The sequence below is a fragment of the Blennius ocellaris genome (assembly GCF_963422515.1).
Source record: "Blennius ocellaris genome assembly, chromosome: 9".
In the NCBI taxonomy this organism is placed as follows: Eukaryota; Metazoa; Chordata; class Actinopteri; order Blenniiformes; family Blenniidae; genus Blennius; species Blennius ocellaris.
Window position 1 is genome coordinate 10,068,511 of NC_137658.1, and position 20,630 is coordinate 10,089,140.

A 20,630-nucleotide genomic window follows, 5' to 3' on the forward strand; every position below is an offset into this window, starting at 1 on the left:
GTTGGTTTCTTCTCTCTCCAAGTTGGCTGATTGAAAGTTAGGTGAGGGTGATGAGTGCGACCTCAAGAGATCAGGAGTCCAGAGAGCTTTTTGACAGGAGTGCTGTGAAGAGTAGTGGCTGACGAGTCGCCTTAAATACTGTCTCCAGCGACGTACTTCATTGTTCCTGTGCTCAGGGGAAATTTCTGTAACTGGAAAGTGAAACTCCAAAACCCACAAGAAGAAAAACCCACACCCACACCCACTCACCCTACATCTGTCGTGATATCACTACTAAACTGACCACATTTAGAGAAGAGTGACTTGTAAATTAAATCTGATAATATCAATAAAACAGAAATGGACCATGTGTGGGAAAAGTGACACATTTTCTGAATGATCAGGTCTGTAAAATGATCGTCACTTTAAACAATCCAGCGAGACACAATATGGTGCCAATGAAATATCACAATGAAGAAAAAGCAATGATTACGGTAACTTGTTCAGTTCAGACAACCTTTTTTTTTTTTTTTTTATCCCACAAGGGAGAATTCATTTGTAGCTTCTCAGTGTGTATTCATGCACACAGTCAGTCACAACATAAATATTTATTCAATCAATCTGTCAAAGAACGATATTAAGGAATGGGACAAATGGAGACATCAGAACATTGTAAATAGCTCAGCTATTTAAGACATATCAAGATAAAACCAGATAAAATATAAAGTTTGATCAGGTATAAATTAGACAATATGAAACAGTAAAAACAGTGATTAAAAATAGACAATAAATAAACAACGTCCTCTTGATAAAATTCGGATTACTTTATTCCTTGTAATATTAATACCAATTCAATACAATGGGCTATTCCTCACATATCAAGCACCTTTCTTAGATACACTGGAAACCTTTGAACAAATCATAGTTTATTTTTGGCAAAACAAAGTGGGCTGGGGAACTTTGCAGCGCAGGGTCCGGAGGTATGGAGGGAGCTTTGGTGGTTAACACCTTAAAAGTGTACAGCGCCAAATCATTTGTTCGCTGCTCGGAAGAAAAAATGAAGAGAAACATTTCTTTTTTTCCGCTGTAGTTACGTAGTTGATACACGACAGTGACATTTATGGTGCTTTCTATGGTCTTTTCAGCCTCATCTGATTATTACACATTAATGTTCTGACTTGTTTTGTTTTTTTAAGTTTTTATTTTAGCAGTTAAGCAAGACTGAAAATTCGTGCAATCAACTGTTGCATGTTTCAAGAAAACATGTTTGGTTGAAAGTGTGATTCACACTCGGGTTTCAGTTTCCAGTCATCTTTCACTTTTCTGTCGAACTGACATTGCAACATTTATTTTCTATATCCTTACCTTGTCCTCTGTATTCACAAGACGGAGTAGGAACAAAGGAATGAAAATAAGGATATAGAAAAGGAATAAATGAAAGACCTTATGAACAGTTACAGGCTTTGAGACTTGCAAAGAGTTTTTGTTTTATTTGCAACTGTTCAAAAGTATTTTTCTTCTCTGGGACAATGGGTAAAAGGCCAAAGACTTGACTGACGTCTCAGAACCTTGCCATCTCAAACCAAAGGCCCTTCACAAGACTGAACCCCCCCCAAACACCACAAGTTAAAAGTAAAATTCTATGATTTCTATGATTTTATTGATTGATTTATTTTAAGACAGTACAATTTCAAACATTATTTATGATTGTAAGGTTGCATTCACCTTGAGCATTCCATGTGCCTATATTGTTTATTTATTGGATTTAAAATGTAGAACCTGAAAGTTAAAATACTAATTCAAGAAACGGGGCTTCCCTTGACCATAAAGAGTAACGAAAAGGACTTTCGGATGTTGCTTCATGTGAATATAGAGTATATACCAGTGATCAGGTGGTCAGTCCCCCCCCCCCCCCCCACACACACACACAGTGGCAGCCACACAGGACTCTACAACATGTACACACTACAAGTGATTTCAAGGTTTTCTCCGGTCGCGGTTTCATAAATCACACATTTCTCTACAGTGGAGCAGTACAGTGCCGTCACCTCCGATGAACTCACTCTCATTCTGACAGACGGGTTGCACTTAGCAGGCCTGAATATTTCATGTCTCTCCTTTGTTAATATTTCATGGCTTTTGCTTTTTCCAGTTTGAGAGTGCTCCATTAGTAAAGCACAGTTTGTACCTTGAAATATTCTGAGTTGGCGCAGGAACCGAAAGGTGGTGACTCTGCAGTCCGGCTCCGAGAAGCAGAAATGACCAGCATACGTAATGGAAAGTGACTTAAAAAAGAAGAAAAAAAAATTGCCCTTTTACTTATGGGTTGATGTAGGTTGAGGTGGAATGAGGGGGGGGGGGGGGGGTGCCAACCACCAGTCTTTATTAGATTTCCTTTCTGTGGGGTAGCACATCTTTCAACGACAAGTGAACACCACAAAGTTGTGTAGGAACGAGCAGACAGGAACTAATAACGTCAGCAGTGTCTCTTCCTCTGGAGGCTCAGTGTGGTCGCACTTCTCTCTTCTTTTCTCTTCAGGGGATTCTTCTAAAGGTCAATTTATGTCAAAATACCCTAAATAAAAACCGAATGTTATTAGAAAACATTACTTTGTAAAGCTGACAAGACAAAGTTTGTATGTGTGTGTGTCTACATTTTGCACAAATAATTGATACAGGATTTATGTATATATATTCATGTATGTATTGGTCAGTGAGACAAAGCCCCAAGGCCACAGATTAGTTTCTAAAGGCATGCTGAGGCATTTTTCTCTCCAAGTGTGGTCATTCCAGACCACAGCATAAATGCAGTTGTATAGATGCTTCCTTATTTGTTATTTATTGGGATCATTAAAGTTGTAAAGGATTGTAATTTTGTTTTGTATTGGCCAAGAAAAGCTTTTATATATGGAACTAACCAAATCTATCTATCTATGGTAAAAAAAAGGAATGCAAATTACTCAAATATACTGTACACAAACCAGATCCACTAATTTAACTTACTGTTAGGAGAGGACATATCGTGTAAGTGTGGTTTATACATCTTTGGTAAGAACAGACATCGTCTTTCATTTTGATGAGTTCAGTGTGACAGTATTTAACCTGTTTTCACCCTGTGATGGTTACAGTGCTTTGTGAAGAGGACACACTTTGTTTCTGTTTCCCTTCTGATGCACTGAAGAGAAACTAAAACAAAAATGATGTGGGCTTTATATTATTGTTATCAATTATTATTATTGTTATTATTATTACTGGTGTGATTTGGAGACTTTGCTAATGTGTAAAAGGGAAGTGGGCCGACAGCAGAGAGCAGAAAGGCAGTAAAGGAAACAAAACAGTCAAAAAGCTCATAATCCTGGCAGAAACGCTGCTTGCATACAATGCCGTCTGTGTGTTGGGTGTTTACCATACAGCACCTGGAGACTGATTGACTGCTGTCTTCAAATATGTTTAAACTTCATCTTTGTTGGACTTTGTGATTCTTCTTGCTGTCGACTTGTTTCAGGGATTTTGTTCCTGGATAGAAAAGTCTGGTCAAGGAAATTAGGTTTATGCCTTCATGGCACAATACATTATTTATGCTTGATTCCAGCTTGTTCTTATTTCTTTGCTTGTGATAATTTTATATAAATTACAAACCACATCACTATTCTGATTTTTTTTTTAAAAAGGACATTGTTCACAGGACATTAATACTATATCGTGATTAAAATCAGACAACGGGATTATGAAAGGCATCCAGTAATTTATAATTTTTTTTAAACAACAACTTTAGAAATACAATGTAATTTTGGTTATTTACAACAGATGATCACTCCATAATATAAATAACTTTAAGTTGAGTTTTCTTTTAGTGTGTAAGTGTAGTGTGAAATGTTCTTTATCAACACCAAGTGTTTTCTGTTATCAAATATATAAATGACAATGACTGGCCCTGTGAAGGGTTAAACTGAGCCTTGTTGCAATCCCCTCTGGAAATGTTGTTTTGTGTATTTAAGCATTAAATGGCAAATACCACCCCCCTTATCACCCGTTTGATTCCAGAGTTTTGGAAGCAGTGACTACATGTTCTACATGTGTGGGCTTTTCTCACTTCTCCAGTTTGAGCTCATCCACTGAGGCATTCAGTCACATCAGTTACGTCAGCCCAGCCCATAGGATTTCTTTCATTTTATTTCATCCTCATGGCTTATGGCCCCCTGGAGTTTGCATGTCCTCCCTGAATTACCTGCTGGTGTGTGTATGTGTGCCCTGGGGGTCTTCAGTTGGATGTATCGAAGATGGGCTGGATGGATTTCTGTCTCCACTGGTTCAGCAGTTCATATACCATTGAAGCAGCAAACAGCTTCCATACAAACTTTTCATGCAGTATAAATATTTAAAATAGATTTTTTTTTTTTAATCTCCCTTTTGATCAGCAGGTGCTTGATTTTATTCAGAAAGAACTGAAACTATTGGTATTGGACCCTTTTTTGTCTTTAAACGCTAGATTCTCTTAGTCTTTTTATTTATCTTTTATTTATTTTTACATGTTGGGATGTGTTCCTGCCACACAAGGCCAGATGTTGGAGTTCACTACATTTTGTGCAGCAGCGTGTCGCTGATCCTTTGGTCTAAAAATAACTTCCCAGAGTTCCCCCTGTGCCGTACATACAACGAGAGATATGACAGGCTTACAGGAGATTTAAAGTTATAAAATATGTGATGAGTTAAGTTATGTAAAGCATTTTTTTTTTTGGCGTTGCAAATGACATAAGACTGCCCCCTAGTGCTTCAGATCGAAACATGCCCCTGGAGCCTTGTTTCTGTTTATCCCTGCAATATTTCTCAAAGCCTGAAACCTGAGACTGACGACAGCTGATGTTCTTTTTATGACATTTTCCCACAATTTGAACTTCGAATCCTTCATTTTTGTATTCTCAAAATATCGATTGTGACTGATGGCAAGAACTCTGCTCATTATTATGCAGGTTTTTCTCATGATTTAGTTTGACTACATGCTCTGCTGTCATACCAGCACATCAACAAATGACCAGCACCTTGCACGTCGAGGCTCTGTGGCATCGTCTCAGCTCAGCTTGTGTTTCTCCACACTTGTGTTTTCTAGTGCAGGATCCCACGACAGTTACCATAGAAACTCCAGCTCCTGGCACCAGCAGAGCCGAGAGCGGGGTTCATGTTCCAAGGGCTTCCACACGCGAGAAAACACAGATTGTGGCTCAGAGAAAACCACCCATCACACAATGTGGCTGAGAGTATCAAAAAGATTGGTTTATTTTGTAGTTTTTTTTTTTTTTAAAGTAATTCACAAAACACTGGAAAATATAAAAGGGATGACACAGATTTGCTCATTTTCATAGATTTGTATGTTCACCAGCATACATCAAGAGTACAAAGGATGTAAGAGTAAATAGCACAGATATAACATTAATTTGCTTTTGCATGTTTTCAAGTGTTTTTTTTCCATTGTTGTTTTCCTCCCTGTCTCCTAATGTTAATGTCACATGCACGGACACATAAAGATTAGGATGTTTTCAAGGAATGTTACAGTGATTGTCTGTTTGCGCCTTACACCTCAGCAATGGCAGGCAGCATGCAGGCCCGTATACGTGCTTCCCTCCATGCCAGCCTGCAGTCGGAGATCCACTGGGAAATGAGGGATTGTTTGACGCTTGTTGGATTCTCCTCCTCTGCCTGCGTGTCCGCTGGCCGAATCCTCTGGGTCTCAGGCCTGGACGAGCTGCGTGTTGGGGAGACACTTTGAACTGTGAAGCCAGTGTTGGTGTGCAACTCGGGGCAGCTGCTCTTGCGTTGGCGTGGGAAATCTGGACTGGAGGCGCGGGGGATGCTGTGGGCCCGGGCGCGAGTCTGACTCTCCAACCCTCTGCCGCGCTGTCTGACAAACCTTCCCTCCACGAATGCTTTCCTCACGCCACCGGGGAGGGCGGAGGGGTAACTGTGGTGTCCATAAAGATACTCCAGAGGGTCAGAGTAGCCAAACATCAGGGTGCTTTCCAGGTCTTTCCCCTCTTTGTGTTGCACATCCGTGACATTCTCTTCTTTCTCTTGATTGAGCTCAGAGGTGGATAATGTCGTACCGCTGTGACGTGACGCGGCATCCGGCTGCCGTGTGTGTCGGTTTCGTGAAGAAACCTCTCGGGTGGCGAAGGTGGGGTGCGCCAGGTGGCAGATGGAGAGGAGGTAGTCCTCTGATGACACTGCCTGGCTGTGATTATGAAGCACGTTGGCTTCATTCAGATCCCTCACCGTCTCCTCTGTGCCCTCTCTGATTGTGGGCAGCGTGATTCTCCTCTTGGACAGCAGTTTGGACCGTGGCCTCATATCTGGGAGGGACACAAGGTGGAGGGGAGCATATGGTGAGCACAACAAAAACATTTTTCAAGCACTGAAATGGATTCTGCAAACTTCAAAACCTGGTCGGAATATACATGAAGATAAAGGATTTATCATTTCATGATGTTCAGTTCCAGCAGCTGTTCTAAAGACTATGGATCTGCCTGGTTGTGATTTAGTTGTTACCATAAATACAAACAATCCTCTTATTGAAACCTTGTTTGTTGATCAGTAGTTTGCATGTATATTCTTCACACATCATCACATTAAGCACATCATCAGGTTAAAGTGTCTCCTCATACTTTAAAGTCTATCTGGATAAGGTCAACAATGGTCTCCCCAAACCATCTTTCACCTCAGAAATCTCCTGTCTTTCCTCTAACTCTCCATTTCAGGCATCACGCTCTGCTTACTTTGGAGTGGCGGTGTGAACAGCCCTAAATACAAACAATCCCAGTGAGGAGTAGCGAGACGCTTCATAAACACATGACTATTTTAAACACCATTTCAATCATGTAAAGCCACAGAATGTGTCAGTCTGTATTTTCTTATGCAACCCCATATTGTTATAACCCCGAGTTGTAGCCCACAGTGTATTTTTGTCTCAACCTCCGTGCCAAAAATAGTGCAAGCCAAACCAAAAATGCCAGCCTCTCCCAGTTTTTTTTTTCTCCAAGGTGTAACCATTGCTATATTTAGACTGCACCTTCAGTATACAACAACTAAAAATGGATGCAGCAGCTCGTCGGCTGAAGCACAAAACAGGCAACCCTGTGTATTTTCAGTAATTAAGGAAGGTTTATATTCTGCTCAAACTCACCTGCTTCGATGCTCTTTGCTGGTCTCACTTGATTGTTTCTTTTTATGCCCGCGCTTGCGATGTCAAATATCAGCCTGCATCGGTGTGCCTTCTTTACGAGCCAGTGTTTTCATCCAGTGATGCTGCTCCTCCGTAGCCTCAGCTGTCTCTGACCAGAGGCAGATTTATCTTCTCTTCATATCCCTCCTCCTCCCTCTCTCTCTCCCTTGCTCCCCCTCTCCCTAGCTTACTTTTGGCTTGCCCTCCTTCCCTGCTTCTAAAAATAGACACACCATCCATTTCCTCAGCCCCACCACTGTCTTTGGCTGACTGTATGGATGGAGGGAGAAAACACAGGCAGGAGAAGAAAGGCGAAAGAGAGAGGACTGATATTTTGAGACAAAATGGGATGCTGAGAAAAAGACCAGTGTGAAACTGAAGGGAAAATCAATACAAAGAGAAGGGGTTGTTCCTCTCTGCCAAATCCCCCCTACACATTCCCCTCAATATGAAAACAGTCACCTCTCTAATTTAATGAATCTTCCCATGAACATGAAATTAAATCATTTGCAAGATGTGAAGCAAGTAAAGTGTATTATACTGATAATCTGATATGCATGAGAGAGCTTTGCACGTGTTCACTCCCTCTTTGTGTGTGTGTGTGGGTGTGTGTGTTCACAATACCACACGTTGCAGAGGCCGCATACTGTATAGAGCACATGAGTCACATGAATCAACAATCCCCCGCTGGAGATGCATTTCTCAGTTGTTGGCTGAACCTTTAATGCTTCACTATCATCAAGTGGATTATATTTGAGCAGCGTTGTGCAAGATGTGCCAGTGAGAAAAACTTGTTGACATGCTGGTGACCGATTACTGCGATAAAGTGACTGACGCAGTTACAATTACTGAAGTTTCTATGAGCTAATTACTCTGCATTTTCTGCTTTGAGCGCATTGTGCCACTATTTTTCTAACATAAGCATTAGCTGAGCTTTGAGTCTTAACCGTTACTTAAAAAATTTTTTTTTAATTAACCCTAAATTAAAACCTATAAGACATTTTATTTACTGCCCTAAATAAGACTGTCCTGAGATTCTTACCTCAGAGACCGAACTAACCCCAAAGCCAGCCCAGTACCAGAATTAATAAAAACATGTCACTGCAAAGTGCATTATAATGATTATAAAATACATCATAACTATTGAATGTGCAAGAATGAAAATAATTTACTACTAACAGTTGCCTCACTGTAAAAAATTTAAAAAAAGACCTTCTGTTATTACACACAGTACATTTTATTCTCTCTGACTCAGACTGTTGTCAGTTCATCCTACAACCCTTCACTAATGTGACAAACAAGGCAGATTAGGGTCATTATTCATGTGATCTGCATCCAAAATAGATTTCCTCAAACCCATCTTGCCCATTGCCGCATCTTGTCGTCATTAGTTCATAAGAGCAGGTGCAATACTAAGTTTGGGAGAGTGCAGTTGAGCGCTTTGCTGTTGGACTTTTCAAAAGTCGCTCAAGAGTGATACAAAAGTAACTTGTTAATGACTGGTAACTGCAAGCAAGCTGTAATTTTCACACTGATTGTAAATGTTAATTACATTTGGACATATTTCATGCTCCAATCAGGAGGACCGAGTTAGTTTATAGACTCGTTTATCATGTAAACATGTTTAAATAGTAATCGTAATAAACTACAACACCTCATTAGACATTCTTGTGCTTCAGGTGGTTCAAATCCACTTCATGTTTGTCTGATCTTTCACCAGGCAGTTTCTCATGATGTGGAAACACATTTCCTTCATTCTCTGAAGTTTGCCTGAACTGCAGTTTTGCAGAAATGAAGACCCAGAGGCCACTAATAAAGCTTCAGCTTGGTGTGATCGATGTCATGTCCACGAGGACTGAATTTGTGAAAGAATTCTTTTCAAGCAAAAGTCAGAGTATCCTTCAACAGTCATTTCAACTAAACGGTTCTTTATATTGTGGAGATGCAAAGAGATTTATGTGGCCAAACGGCACATTTGTTTTCTCCAGCTTTGGTCAGGTGGTTCAATTGCCGCCCCCCCCCCGGTCAGTGTCTTGTAGTGGTTGAGAGGCCACTCAACACTTGATCCTCCAGAGGGTAAACAATCTGTTTAAAAAAGGTTTTCGCATGTGCACATGTGCCGACACTCAGCGAGCTAGCTGTTCCAAACCAAAGTCATGAGATCTGAATGAATGAATCAAATTTGAATCATAATGCCTCCAAATGGCTCGGCCCTTGTGAAACATTTTTCAAAAGCAAACAACAGACACAGCAAGTTTAAATTAAGAGTTCACATTACCCTTTAAAGAAAAAAAAAAATCAGGATGTTCAGACTTATGACCACTGGAGGTAATATTTTATCTTTTTAAAGATCACTGCCAGAAAATGTGAATACCTAATTTACATATTCATTAAATATGCTTTGTAGTGATGCCTATAAAGCTAATTATTTTCAGATCAGTAATTGAGGAACTAAAAATACAGTCAACCTTTATCTGGAGAGGTAATATTTGTTGTAACACACGTTACTTTCATTTTGTGCTAAAAGTCCAGATACTTGACATTTATTTTCAATAAATTTTTTGATGGAGCACACTTAGCCAATACTCACCTTTAGGCAACAATCTGCCTCTTTAGTGTCAGGAAATGGATTACCCCCTTATGAACTATAAAGCGGTGGTGCGTGTTTTCCTGTCCTACTGACCCATGACGAAATGCCACGAAAATAGAGGTGAACACTGAATGAATCATTACATTTCTCAGAAAAAAAAAAAAGTTTCATGGTGAGATTGAGGTTAGGTTAAGTATTAAAGTAGTTGCGTCTTAATTTAAAGTCTGCAGGAAATGAATGTATATTTCAATGCGAAGCCTCAAAAAGTATAATAGCCTTTTTTTTTTTTGTGGGGCCGACAGACACTACACTTGTAAGTCCACATAAAGTGGCCCAAAGTGACACTGGAGGACTTGTAACTGAGGCTATATATGTGCAAAGGGGAAGGTTACCAACAGGTTAGAATTAGGCTGGATAGTCATCTTAATGTCAGGCTGAGAAGCTCAGGAATGCATTACATCGATGAAAAGGCTGCACTGAGTTAGCATGAGAAAAGAGAGTGTGTGTGCGTGTGTGTGCGTGGCAGCGTGACCCCCGATGAGTCAGATGAATCATCCCTTTTTTTTGCATCCAGTCTATTTAAAGATCCCTGGTTTTTTGAGGATCTGTAATGGACTAGTCACAAGGATATAAATTTGCCTCAAAGACACTAACGGCTGCAAACACTGGCACGTGACTCCGTCTCAATTAGACTACACAGACTCTCGGGCACCACACTCTCACTGCACTCAACGTGTATTCCTGGAATGACAAACACAAGGCAAAACATCAGTGAAATCATAGTCCGAGTAAATATGTCAGAAGACAACGAGCACAAGATCGTTCTGGCGATGATCACAATATTTGATTTTCTGCCTCTTCATGTCAAAACAGGAAACAAAAATATGCTACTTTGTCAGCTTGTGTATTTATCACAAATGTGTCGGTTTGTCTTGTTTTGCCTGTCAGCTGTGAATCCACCAGGATCCCGCTGACAGCAGAGGTTTATCCTGCAGAAGAAGTGACGGTTTGCTGTTTTCTTTCAGTTGCTTTGTCAAGCTATTTGCTCAGGTCAATCATTGTGAAATCGTTTTTTTGTCAATCTTTTAGTACAGGCTGCTGTTTATGTACTGTGTGCATGTTTACACTGTTCAAGTTGTACCCTGCCCGTCGCACAAAGTCAGCTCCAGTGTGCTGCACCTGCAACTATGCCCTTGATAAAGAAGGGCAACAGAATGACTGGACAAATAAACAGATGTAATATCCATGACTTGACTGTTGCACATCGTTTGGAATGAACATCATTTCACGAGGAACTTTCAACATTTAAGTTGCCTCGGGGTCTGAATGGGAGTGAGTTTGATTTGTGATGGACTGGTGACCTGACGTGAACCTGCCTTTGGTAGAGTGGTGCAGAAGACGGTGCGATCCGTCAGGAGTTTCTCTTGAGGTTGTCAGTATCTTCTGCTAGAACGCAATTATTCACCCATTAAATCTTTCATGTTGCATCTTCTATTCAGCCTACAGCAAAATGCGGCGATAAAACAGAGTATTTTCACTCAGTTGCAGACAATAGCAGCTTTGTATTCTGAAAAAACAAACAAAATAAACTACATTAAATACCAAAAAAAATAAATCACAAAAAATACATTTTCAATGCAACAGCAAAGGAGGGGTTAAAAGCTTCTGTTCACTCCTGCTAAGTGCAGCTTTTCTCCATCTTGGACTCGTTCTTGTCCACTTATAGGTTCAATAACAATTAAATGGATGTCGGAAGATGCTTGTGTTTTATAGTGGATAAAAGCCGCAGAGTGTCCAGTGTACAGAGTGAGCTGGACATTTTGACATGAAGGGTTGATTGTTGAGCCTGGGTATTGATTTTTATCACTCATCCTACCGAGGCAGGAACGGTTCTGGGAAATGGTCGCGTCGTCGTCCTGTCAAAAGCACAGAGGGGATTTTCATCAGGAAACGGTATTATTTTTCAGAACAAGCTGTTTGGAGTTTTTTTTTGGGCGTGGGGAAATCGAATTTCCAGGCACGTGTTCAACATTAAGAGCATAAATACATTGCGCTCATTTTTCTCATGACTCGACTTATCCAGGAGACAACAGCTTGGATTCACACTGATCCTTACAGATGGTGTAACATTACACCAGTTTTTGCTTCAGATGTAGATTTATTGATTATTTTTAAAGCTTTGCAGGTTTTGGCCCCACCACACTGTGGGCCAGTAGGTTTTACGTTATTGGTTTTTTTAAGCATTTTATAAACTTTGTTTTAAAATGTTTGATCACAGTAATGACGCCACTGACAAAATCTGGCAACAACTGTAGAACTAACTAATCTCATTGCAAAGGTTCATTTTTAATCTCTTTGTTTCACCACTTCTCGCTTCCACTAAGGACATACAACACAGATTGTGCTTAATGAGACACCTGAACTCAGATCTGAATCAAAACCATCATATTGTATTTAGGTAAGATGCATTTATCATGAGATGAACTTAAAAACAAGAGGCTGGGATCATGAAGATCTGTACAGAATGTGGGTAAGAGGTCAAAGGATACAATATAACGAGGCTGCATTGAAGACATTTCTTTTAGATTTTGGCACCGAAGTTCATCCTTACTAACCAATAACAATTTTGCCGGCAATGGTAAAATGTATCACTTTTTCTAGCCAACATGACATTTCTGAGTTGGCTTGAGGATAAAATAATATGATAAATATATAATGCAATACATGAGAATAAAGAGTAACTAAAAATAAAATACATTAAGAACAATTTGGATTAAAACACCTCTGCATGTTTAGGCAGATTTGTTTTTGTGGAGTTCCTCCTGTCGCCTGATTAGGTTCAGTGGAAGTACAAATAGTCAGTCAGAAGAAAGAACATGTAAACTGTTAAAAGATGACACACAAGGTTGCAAAATCTCGAGATTAGCCTGACTGGATCTTCCAGAATAGATCACAACTTTACCATTTCTGATTGCAAAAATCAAATCATGTTTTTCAACAAGTCTGATGAAGCCGGGGAATAAGCGAGAGAAGTTATACACTATTTTAACAATAATATCATCCACCCAGTCTTCTGATTCCGCTCGAGCATCAGAATGACAAGTCAAAACAAAAGTGACCGAGACAAACTGCAGGCAAATTCAACACAAAGGAAAGAACACACAGAAATCTGACTGAACAAATGCAGCAAGCAAACATGTGGCTCTGTGGCTTACGTCACATAGGAACAAGACAAACTGTCACAGGAGTTTTCAAACGTGCAGCTAAGAGGCTGAAATTTACCTCCAGAGGTTTTCTGTTCTGGTCAGCTAATCCAGAGGGGTCTGAAGTTGGTCTTGGTGGGCCGGCGTCCTGCATGATTTACGTGGCTTAAAGTTGTAACACACCTGATTGCAATTAGGGCTGAGTTACTGGTCTTTTTCACAAGCTTGATGATCTAATTATGATTTTATTCAGGTGTGTGAAGCAGTGTGACGTCACACAGCTGAACAACCCTGATCATAAGTCTTGAAATACATTTATTTATTTATTTTTTCTTCAAAAAAGTAACCGCTGTGGCGCCACTGGGGACGCGTTGTTCTGTGGAGGTCAGGAGTGGAGGTCATTATGCCACGTCGATACCGAGAACTCAACAACAGGGGGCAGCAATGCTCAACCAAACAGATTGCCCACGCTGTGCTGGGCAACAAAACAGCACGGGAAAGTCACACAGAGCTAACAGGCATGCTGGAGGCTGCAGAAATCCTGTAATCTGAGAAGAAATGGGCTGTTGCAGAATTTCTGCGCTGTTCATTGAACTTTTCAAGAAGTCTGTTATGCTCTTAAACAGATGATCACGACAGAGACAAAAATACACAGACATTATTAACACCTACGGCCAATCTATAGACAATGGTTAATCTCAAATGCAATTTATTTGGACGTTGGGATGAAATCACAGTACCTGGAGAAAACCTGCACATGCAACTGAAGAATATGCAAATTCCTTCGATCGAGACCTAAAGCCCAGAATCAAACTGGAAATATTGTCGATGTGACAATATTCAAACCACTGAAGTTAAACTATAATCAGAAACAAAAACAGATTCCCCTGATTTTGGTTATTTCTACATCATTTCAATTCAAACTCTGCACTTAACCTGAAAGCCCACGAGTTTTTAGTCATTGTCAACCTAAACACAAGACGGCTGTGGCTGAGTTTATGAGAATAGAACCTTTAGACTCAAGTCTTTTGCTTTCCCCATAAGACTCTGAGAATTGCCAATGCTTTCTGTGTCTCTTTCAGTGAGCAAATCAAAACTGACATCGTTAGTGACCATGCAGTGTTAATTTACTTCCCAGTGCTGCTGGAAGGCATCACTGGGCAAATCTAATATACTGTTGACAGACACAGTGGAAACTCAAATGACTGCTGCGAAAGGAGTGAAGATACTTTTGGGAGGATTGTTGGTTGTCAGAAACGAAAAGAGAAGCACCACAGCACTGGGTACAGATCGGGCTTGGCTTTAATTGTGCACAATAAATGAATGCGAGTTCAGATTGTGGCTGCTTGGAGGTGGACAGTACGAGTGCGCCTGGGGCCTCTCTGTGAGCTTTTGCTTTTTCCAGGCATTCTTCTTTCGTCCCATATACAAAAAAATGCATTTGATGTAAATAGGTGACAATAAATCAAGGTATGAATGAATGAATGAATCTTCTATGTTTACCCCCTGATGAACTGGCAACCTGTCTGGGTGCATTTCCACAGCGACCCTTGTCATTCTGGGTTTGATAAAGCGTCTGCAGAAGATGGATGGACTGAAATTGTTTCTCTGCCATGTCAGTAGTCTAAACGTGGAGAGGTTCAGCTTCATGGTCCATTGCAGCAGCAGTGGACTGTGTCCTTCAGCGTTGCGCACTAAAGGACGTTTGCCCTTTAAATATTTACGAGCAACGTGCTTCGAGAGAAGCAGACTGTGAGCAGTCCGCAGGAAGAGTTTTTACTATTTATAACTATATCTGTTGAAAGCATGCTTTGTCATGCCACTCTTTGACTGTCACTGTTAATAAAGATGATCAGCGTCGGATGTTTTGTGAAGTCATGACGACTGCTCCTCCATCACTGCTGAACTCCTCTTTACTATCAGTTCGTCTGTGTCTCTTGCCGGGTGACGAGTCGTCACGATAATAACAACCACACGCCACAGACAATTTGCAAAATATCACAGGCACTTAAACTTTAATAAATATTAAACATTACCTTCTATTTCATATGTACAGATATTGTACAGAAATACGAGCGCTTGCAGTCGCTGCAAGTTAGAGATGTACAAACACAACTTTAAAAAAAGATAATAGACTGGCCCTTAAAGCTTTGGTTTGGATACAATTAATATATACAGGCTGGTTTATTAAAAACATTTTTAATTGTTTTTTCTACGGAAATGAATGCATGAGGGACATTGCTGCTAGCAACACTGAATAAAGAGCACCATCGTTGACTGACCATAAAAACAGGAAAATAAAGATAAAGCAAAGCCAATGTCCCTCAGCAGACTATATACTGTTTTTTTCTTTTTCTTTTAACTTCCTGAGAGATTAAAAAAAAAAAACTTTTGGAAAATCCTTGCTTTTGTTAAAGGCAACACAATTCAACCAGTGTAAACTTTGGCACTGTAATAAATGTAACTGTGATCATTTGGCATTGGTACATTACTTTCAGGCCTCAAAATAGCTACTAATATCCAATATGTATGTGTAATGTATTGAGGGCGTTCGCTACTTTAAGAACCACTTTAATTTGATCATACAGTAGCAGTTATCAGGAGACAGAGAGGTAATCCTATCTGTCTGGGGGAAGCTGCAGTCCTGGGCTGGAACAAAACACGGGATGAAGATCTGGAATCTCGGCGGCAAATTCTGTTGCCCCATAAGCACCACGAGGGAAATTAGCATTTTACAAATTACATTATCTCTTATATACATCAGCACCTAATCCTCAAACAAGACTGCAGGTGGTTCAGGGGGATAAAACCAGGACTTTGAACAGGCCTGGATGTACACTCTCCATCCATCTGTTTGTCATTATTGCATTTACACAAGGGAGTCAATTTGCTCCAAATCTGCAACAGTTTGTACTCTCAAGGGTTTTCTTTCATTTGAAACAACTGTTCAAACATTTGACCAAGATGATCCCACCCTGCAGTGGTCCTGATTGTGATATGGTGGGGAGTTTTCTGTGTTTGTGAAAAGGCTCGACAGAAAGCATGTCAGCAGGCGAATGGAGAGAAAAAGTTCATCTCTATAAGAGAAATGAGAAGGCTTGTTCTATTGTGCCGAGTGGCCTCGCTTCATCCTGAGAAGAAAGTTTCTCTTCTCCGCCAGAAGCTCCTGAATGCGCTTGTTCTTGGTTCTTTCTCTGAGATTGACCCGTCGCTTTGGGATCAGGTTGTTCTGTGAGATGTCGTTGTCCACACCGCCACTCCGGCTGTGTAAGACGTCGATGGAGTTGTTCTTTCTGCTCTCCTCGGTGCTCCGTTGAGGATCTTTTGCGGCGGCGGCGGTGGTCGTGATGACCGGCGGCCGTGCAGTTGGAGTGATTGTGGTGGGAGGTGTGTGAGGGGTAGACGGGTCTGGGGTGGATATGGGAGCGGGGATGTTCACAGGGATGTACTCAGTCAGATCCAGCCAGGGTGAAGTGGCCAGCTCTGTGAAGTCTTCTTCACTTATGGTGGGAATCACCATGGTGAGGCTGTCATCCAAGACCATGGTGTCACTGACCGATCCCGCATTGCTGTAAGACACCTTGACGTCATCACCACTGAGAATAGTCCCACTGGACACCGTGACATCGCCGCTGCTAGTCATAGTGGCGTCGCTATACGGCGTCGTTCCACTGGACATCGTAGCGTCCTCGACAGTAAGGTTCTCAGAAGGCGTCATGGGATCAGTGGAAGTGCTGGGCGTTGTGGATCCAGAGTCTATGCTGACCTCGTACCACAGTGGAGTCTCCTCTGTAACCACTGCACCGTTACTGACATACGTCACACTGATTCTTGACTCTGGAAAACTCACTGTTGTACCATATGGCCTGATGCTCGAGGATGTAGTGGAGGTGACATGCCCTCCTACAGGTTGTGTGCCGGCATAATAAGGAGTCACAGATGTGGTGAAATTATTAGGCATTTTGGGTGTTTTCTGTTTAGAAATAGTCTTTATGTTGGATTTTTTCTTGTTGGCTTTGGCCTGTGGATCTAAAATATTTTTGGGTTGGGGTTTCTTCTGGATGTTTTTCTTCAGCTGAGGTTGCTTTGTGACTTTGGTCTTTGGTGGGACCTCCTTTTTAGAAGAATGTTTACTTGTGCTTTCTGGAGAGGTCTTTTTCGGAGGAGGCTTTTTTGGATTATCCTTTGCTTGAGTCGTCGATTTTGAAATATTTTTTGCTGAAGTAGACTTTTTGTTAGTCGTCTTTTCAACAATTGTCTTTTTTGGAGGGGTCTTTTTTGGAGGGGACTTTTTCGGTGTAATCTTTTCTATAATTGTCTTTTTCAGAGGAGTCTTTGCTGGAGTGGTCTTTTTTGGAAGAGCCTTTTTGGAAGTAATCTTTTCAGAAACTGTCTTTTTGGGCATAGATTTTGCAGGGGTACCTTTTTTGGGCGATTGCGTGTTAGGCAAAGTAGTCTTTTTCAGCACAGAGCTTGTTTTCTTTTTGGAATTTATTTTTGCTGTATTATTTTTTCCTGGCATACTGTCTAGTGCTGTATTCTTTTTTGGATTAATCTTTGGTGGATTAACCTTTTTCTGTGTTTTCTTTTGCAGGATGTTCTTTTTGGGTTTTGACATTATCAAAACGTCTGTTTTCGTACTATTTTCCACTAGACTTGTCTTTGGTGAATTAGTTGGTGCAATAAGGCCCATGCTAGTTACAAAACCAGATGTTGTTAGAGTCTTTGCAGTGCTCTCTACCTGTAGATTTATGCTTTGCTCTACATCTGGAGCAGGCAGAGGCATGGGATGAGCACTAACACTAGGGGAGGTTGTGGAGACAATGGCGACGATTATGGAAGAGGTTGTGGGGAGGACAGAAGCACTGGTGGTTGCTGGTGGATCGATGGTAGACGTTCCTGAGGTAGTAAGCAGCGTCAGAATGGAATGAGAGGTTGTAAAAGCAACAGGATGAGTTGTGGACGAGAAACTGATGTCAGAGGAGGACATGGTGGTGGTGATGGCAGGTTTGGTGGGTTGGAGGGTGGTGAAGCCATGGTTCAGGACGCTGGTGGGTGGAGGAGCTCTGAGCGTGGGCTTGATTGACGCTACAGACGTGGAATTGGAGGTAGACTTGGGCATGGGTTCTCCAAGGGTGACATTGCTGCAGGACTTGCAGCATATGCGTTGGTATTCCGGTAGAGAGCAGTAGCGCTTCATAACATCTCTGCCACATAACACAGACCGGTCTCCATGACAACGCTGGCCTGTGAAGGAGAGAACAGAGAGCTGAGACTTTGCACAGCCAGGAGTAGTGACAGTGAAGAGTGTGTTTGTGTGTGTGTGTGTGTGTGTGTGCATGCTCTTCAGTTGGCATTGTTTGTGTAAACCTATACATAGATGACATGCTCGTGTGTGTGTGAGTGTGGTTGTGTTTGTGTCACACCGTACAAAGTTCAATAGTAAAAAGCCAGATCATAATCAGAAGATGCAGGAAAAAAAGAGAAAAACCCAAACATCAAGAGCAGTCATGAGATTAGTCCAGAGCAACTGAAATGGAAAAAGAAGGGTCGCCAGTCTTGTGTCGCAAAGGTTGAAACGCTTCATTTGAAACTTCTAATTGTGTCTTCATTGAGCCCTTTGTTGCCTTGCTTCATTGTGTGCATCGTGCTTCGGTGAAGTATTTGAACTCTACCATTTGACCTGTACCCTTTTTTGTCCCATGCCAGTGAAACTAACGACATCTGACATTTTCACCTTTTCTCTCACCGTGAATCTATCCAGTGAACATTCCTGGTAAGAGAAATATCACACTTTTTAAAACATTTTTATTGATACAACTTTGCTGTTGAGAATGACAAGAACTGAAACAATGAGATGTATGCCCTCCCACCCCCTGCTCAATATATAGATATTTTTTTTTCTTAAGAAAAATAATTCAACTGTATCGAAAGTTACAAGTTCACAGTCACTTTGGTAAAACACTTGATTACTTGGAAATCAACCAGTCAATCTGTTTATCGATTGAAAAAAACAAACGAAAAAAAACCCATGAAGTACATAAATGATGTTTGCTGTTTAAATAAAATACAGAATTTCCATGATGATGTAAAAACTGGAATGGCACATTAAGTGTCATATGAAACATTTACAAAACATTAATAAAATTTCCCTGATAAATCAAAGTGCATATAGACGCAGTGCACGTAGTCCATCTGAAATGTTTCTTCAACGTTAGCCAAACGTTAGCCAGCCCCACGCAGCAGGCCAGTGAAGCCACAAAACAGTTACCCATAGTATAGAATATTATAGAAGAAGATAACAGTCATGAACATTATTAAATACAGTCAACACCAATGTTATATACAGTATCGCACTGCTAGGTCTGGCTTGGTCTCATACAGTCCAACTCCAGCAGAAGGAAACCTTGGATAGCTCGCTACATAGTCACAACAGAAATATGTGATCACAATACAATGACAAGTCTGAAGTGTCTTTTTTTTTCTAGATGCCATATGTGTCAATACCCTAGGCCCTTTGTAAACCCTTCCCAGTAGTCGGACGTTGGCCCAACATCACCTTGGTAGGTTTGATGGTTGGCGGGTGTGAGTTTGTTGAGTTGGTTTGAAGCTGCCTCTATTGTGAGTGAAACTTTGAATGAGTAAAGCCATCTCTTTCACAGATAAATGCCATTACATTCAATCCAAGATAAGGCATTGTTCATGTGGTTAATGTTCATCAAAATAAAATGAGATCATCAGACGCTCTCAAATCAAAGTTTATGAGGTATTTCTGTATCTGGTAGCAATGTGTAAAAGCCCAAATGATGACGCACACAAACCCACTCACACACACGCTGTGACCAACAAGACTGGTGTTTTCTTATTTTGCATACATGCAAGACGCACATCCCTTGACACACACACACATATATATGTGAACACACAGATGCAACACACACACACACACACACACACACACACACACACACACACACACGCACACGCACACGCACACGCACGCACACACACACACACACAGATAGATGCAAATGTGCATGACAAAACGTGATCCAATCCTGAAAGAAAACAAGAAGCGACGGTAAACCACTGATCCATCTGAGAGAATGGAGAGGCAACTAACTGACCAAGTCCTGCATAATATAGGTCTAACCCCTTCCCCCCACTTTACCTTTATTAAATATTCATCTGTATTCATGTAAAATCAATAAAAAAATACACATAACAGTCAAGGATCTAAGCGATCAATAGCAGTCCAAAGGTTTTAGGCAAATAAGCTACAGCTTATTCATGGTAAAACATTATTAATATTATTGTTACTCATATAGATTTAGATTTATAGGTATATATAAATACAAATATATTTATAGATGTATTTGTTTAAAGTCTGCAAGCACAAATAAGCTGCATTTATTGAACTTTTGTATAACAGTCAAAGAGGATGGCTGATGATGAGGTGAAATGGGAAGCAACCTCAAGTGGTCAGACTACCCTGTTTTTTTTTTTGTATTTTTTAAAATAATTTTTATGTATTTATTTTTTTTTATTAACCTTAACTTCAAGATTCTTCACCTCACACTTCCCTCCCCTCAAAATCAAAAGGTTTACTCATGTCACTTCCTGTTCCTGTGCTGAGTTCCTGTCA

At 40.7% G+C, this 20,630-nt stretch overlaps 1 protein-coding gene across 1 annotated transcript in view; it reads right to left on the reverse strand.

Moving 5' to 3' along the window:
- Positions 1-15,030: 15,030 nt before the first annotated feature.
- The window catches only part of LOC308134397 (A disintegrin and metalloproteinase with thrombospondin motifs 2-like), a 122,204-nt gene continuing 116,604 nt past the window's right edge, over positions 15,031-20,630 (reverse strand). The window contains exon 22 of the mRNA XM_080502111.1: positions 15,031-18,232. Coding sequence (XP_080358237.1) covers positions 16,089-18,232 — 2,144 coding nt within the window. The 3' untranslated portion in view covers positions 15,031-16,088. The remainder of the gene's footprint in view (positions 18,233-20,630) is intronic.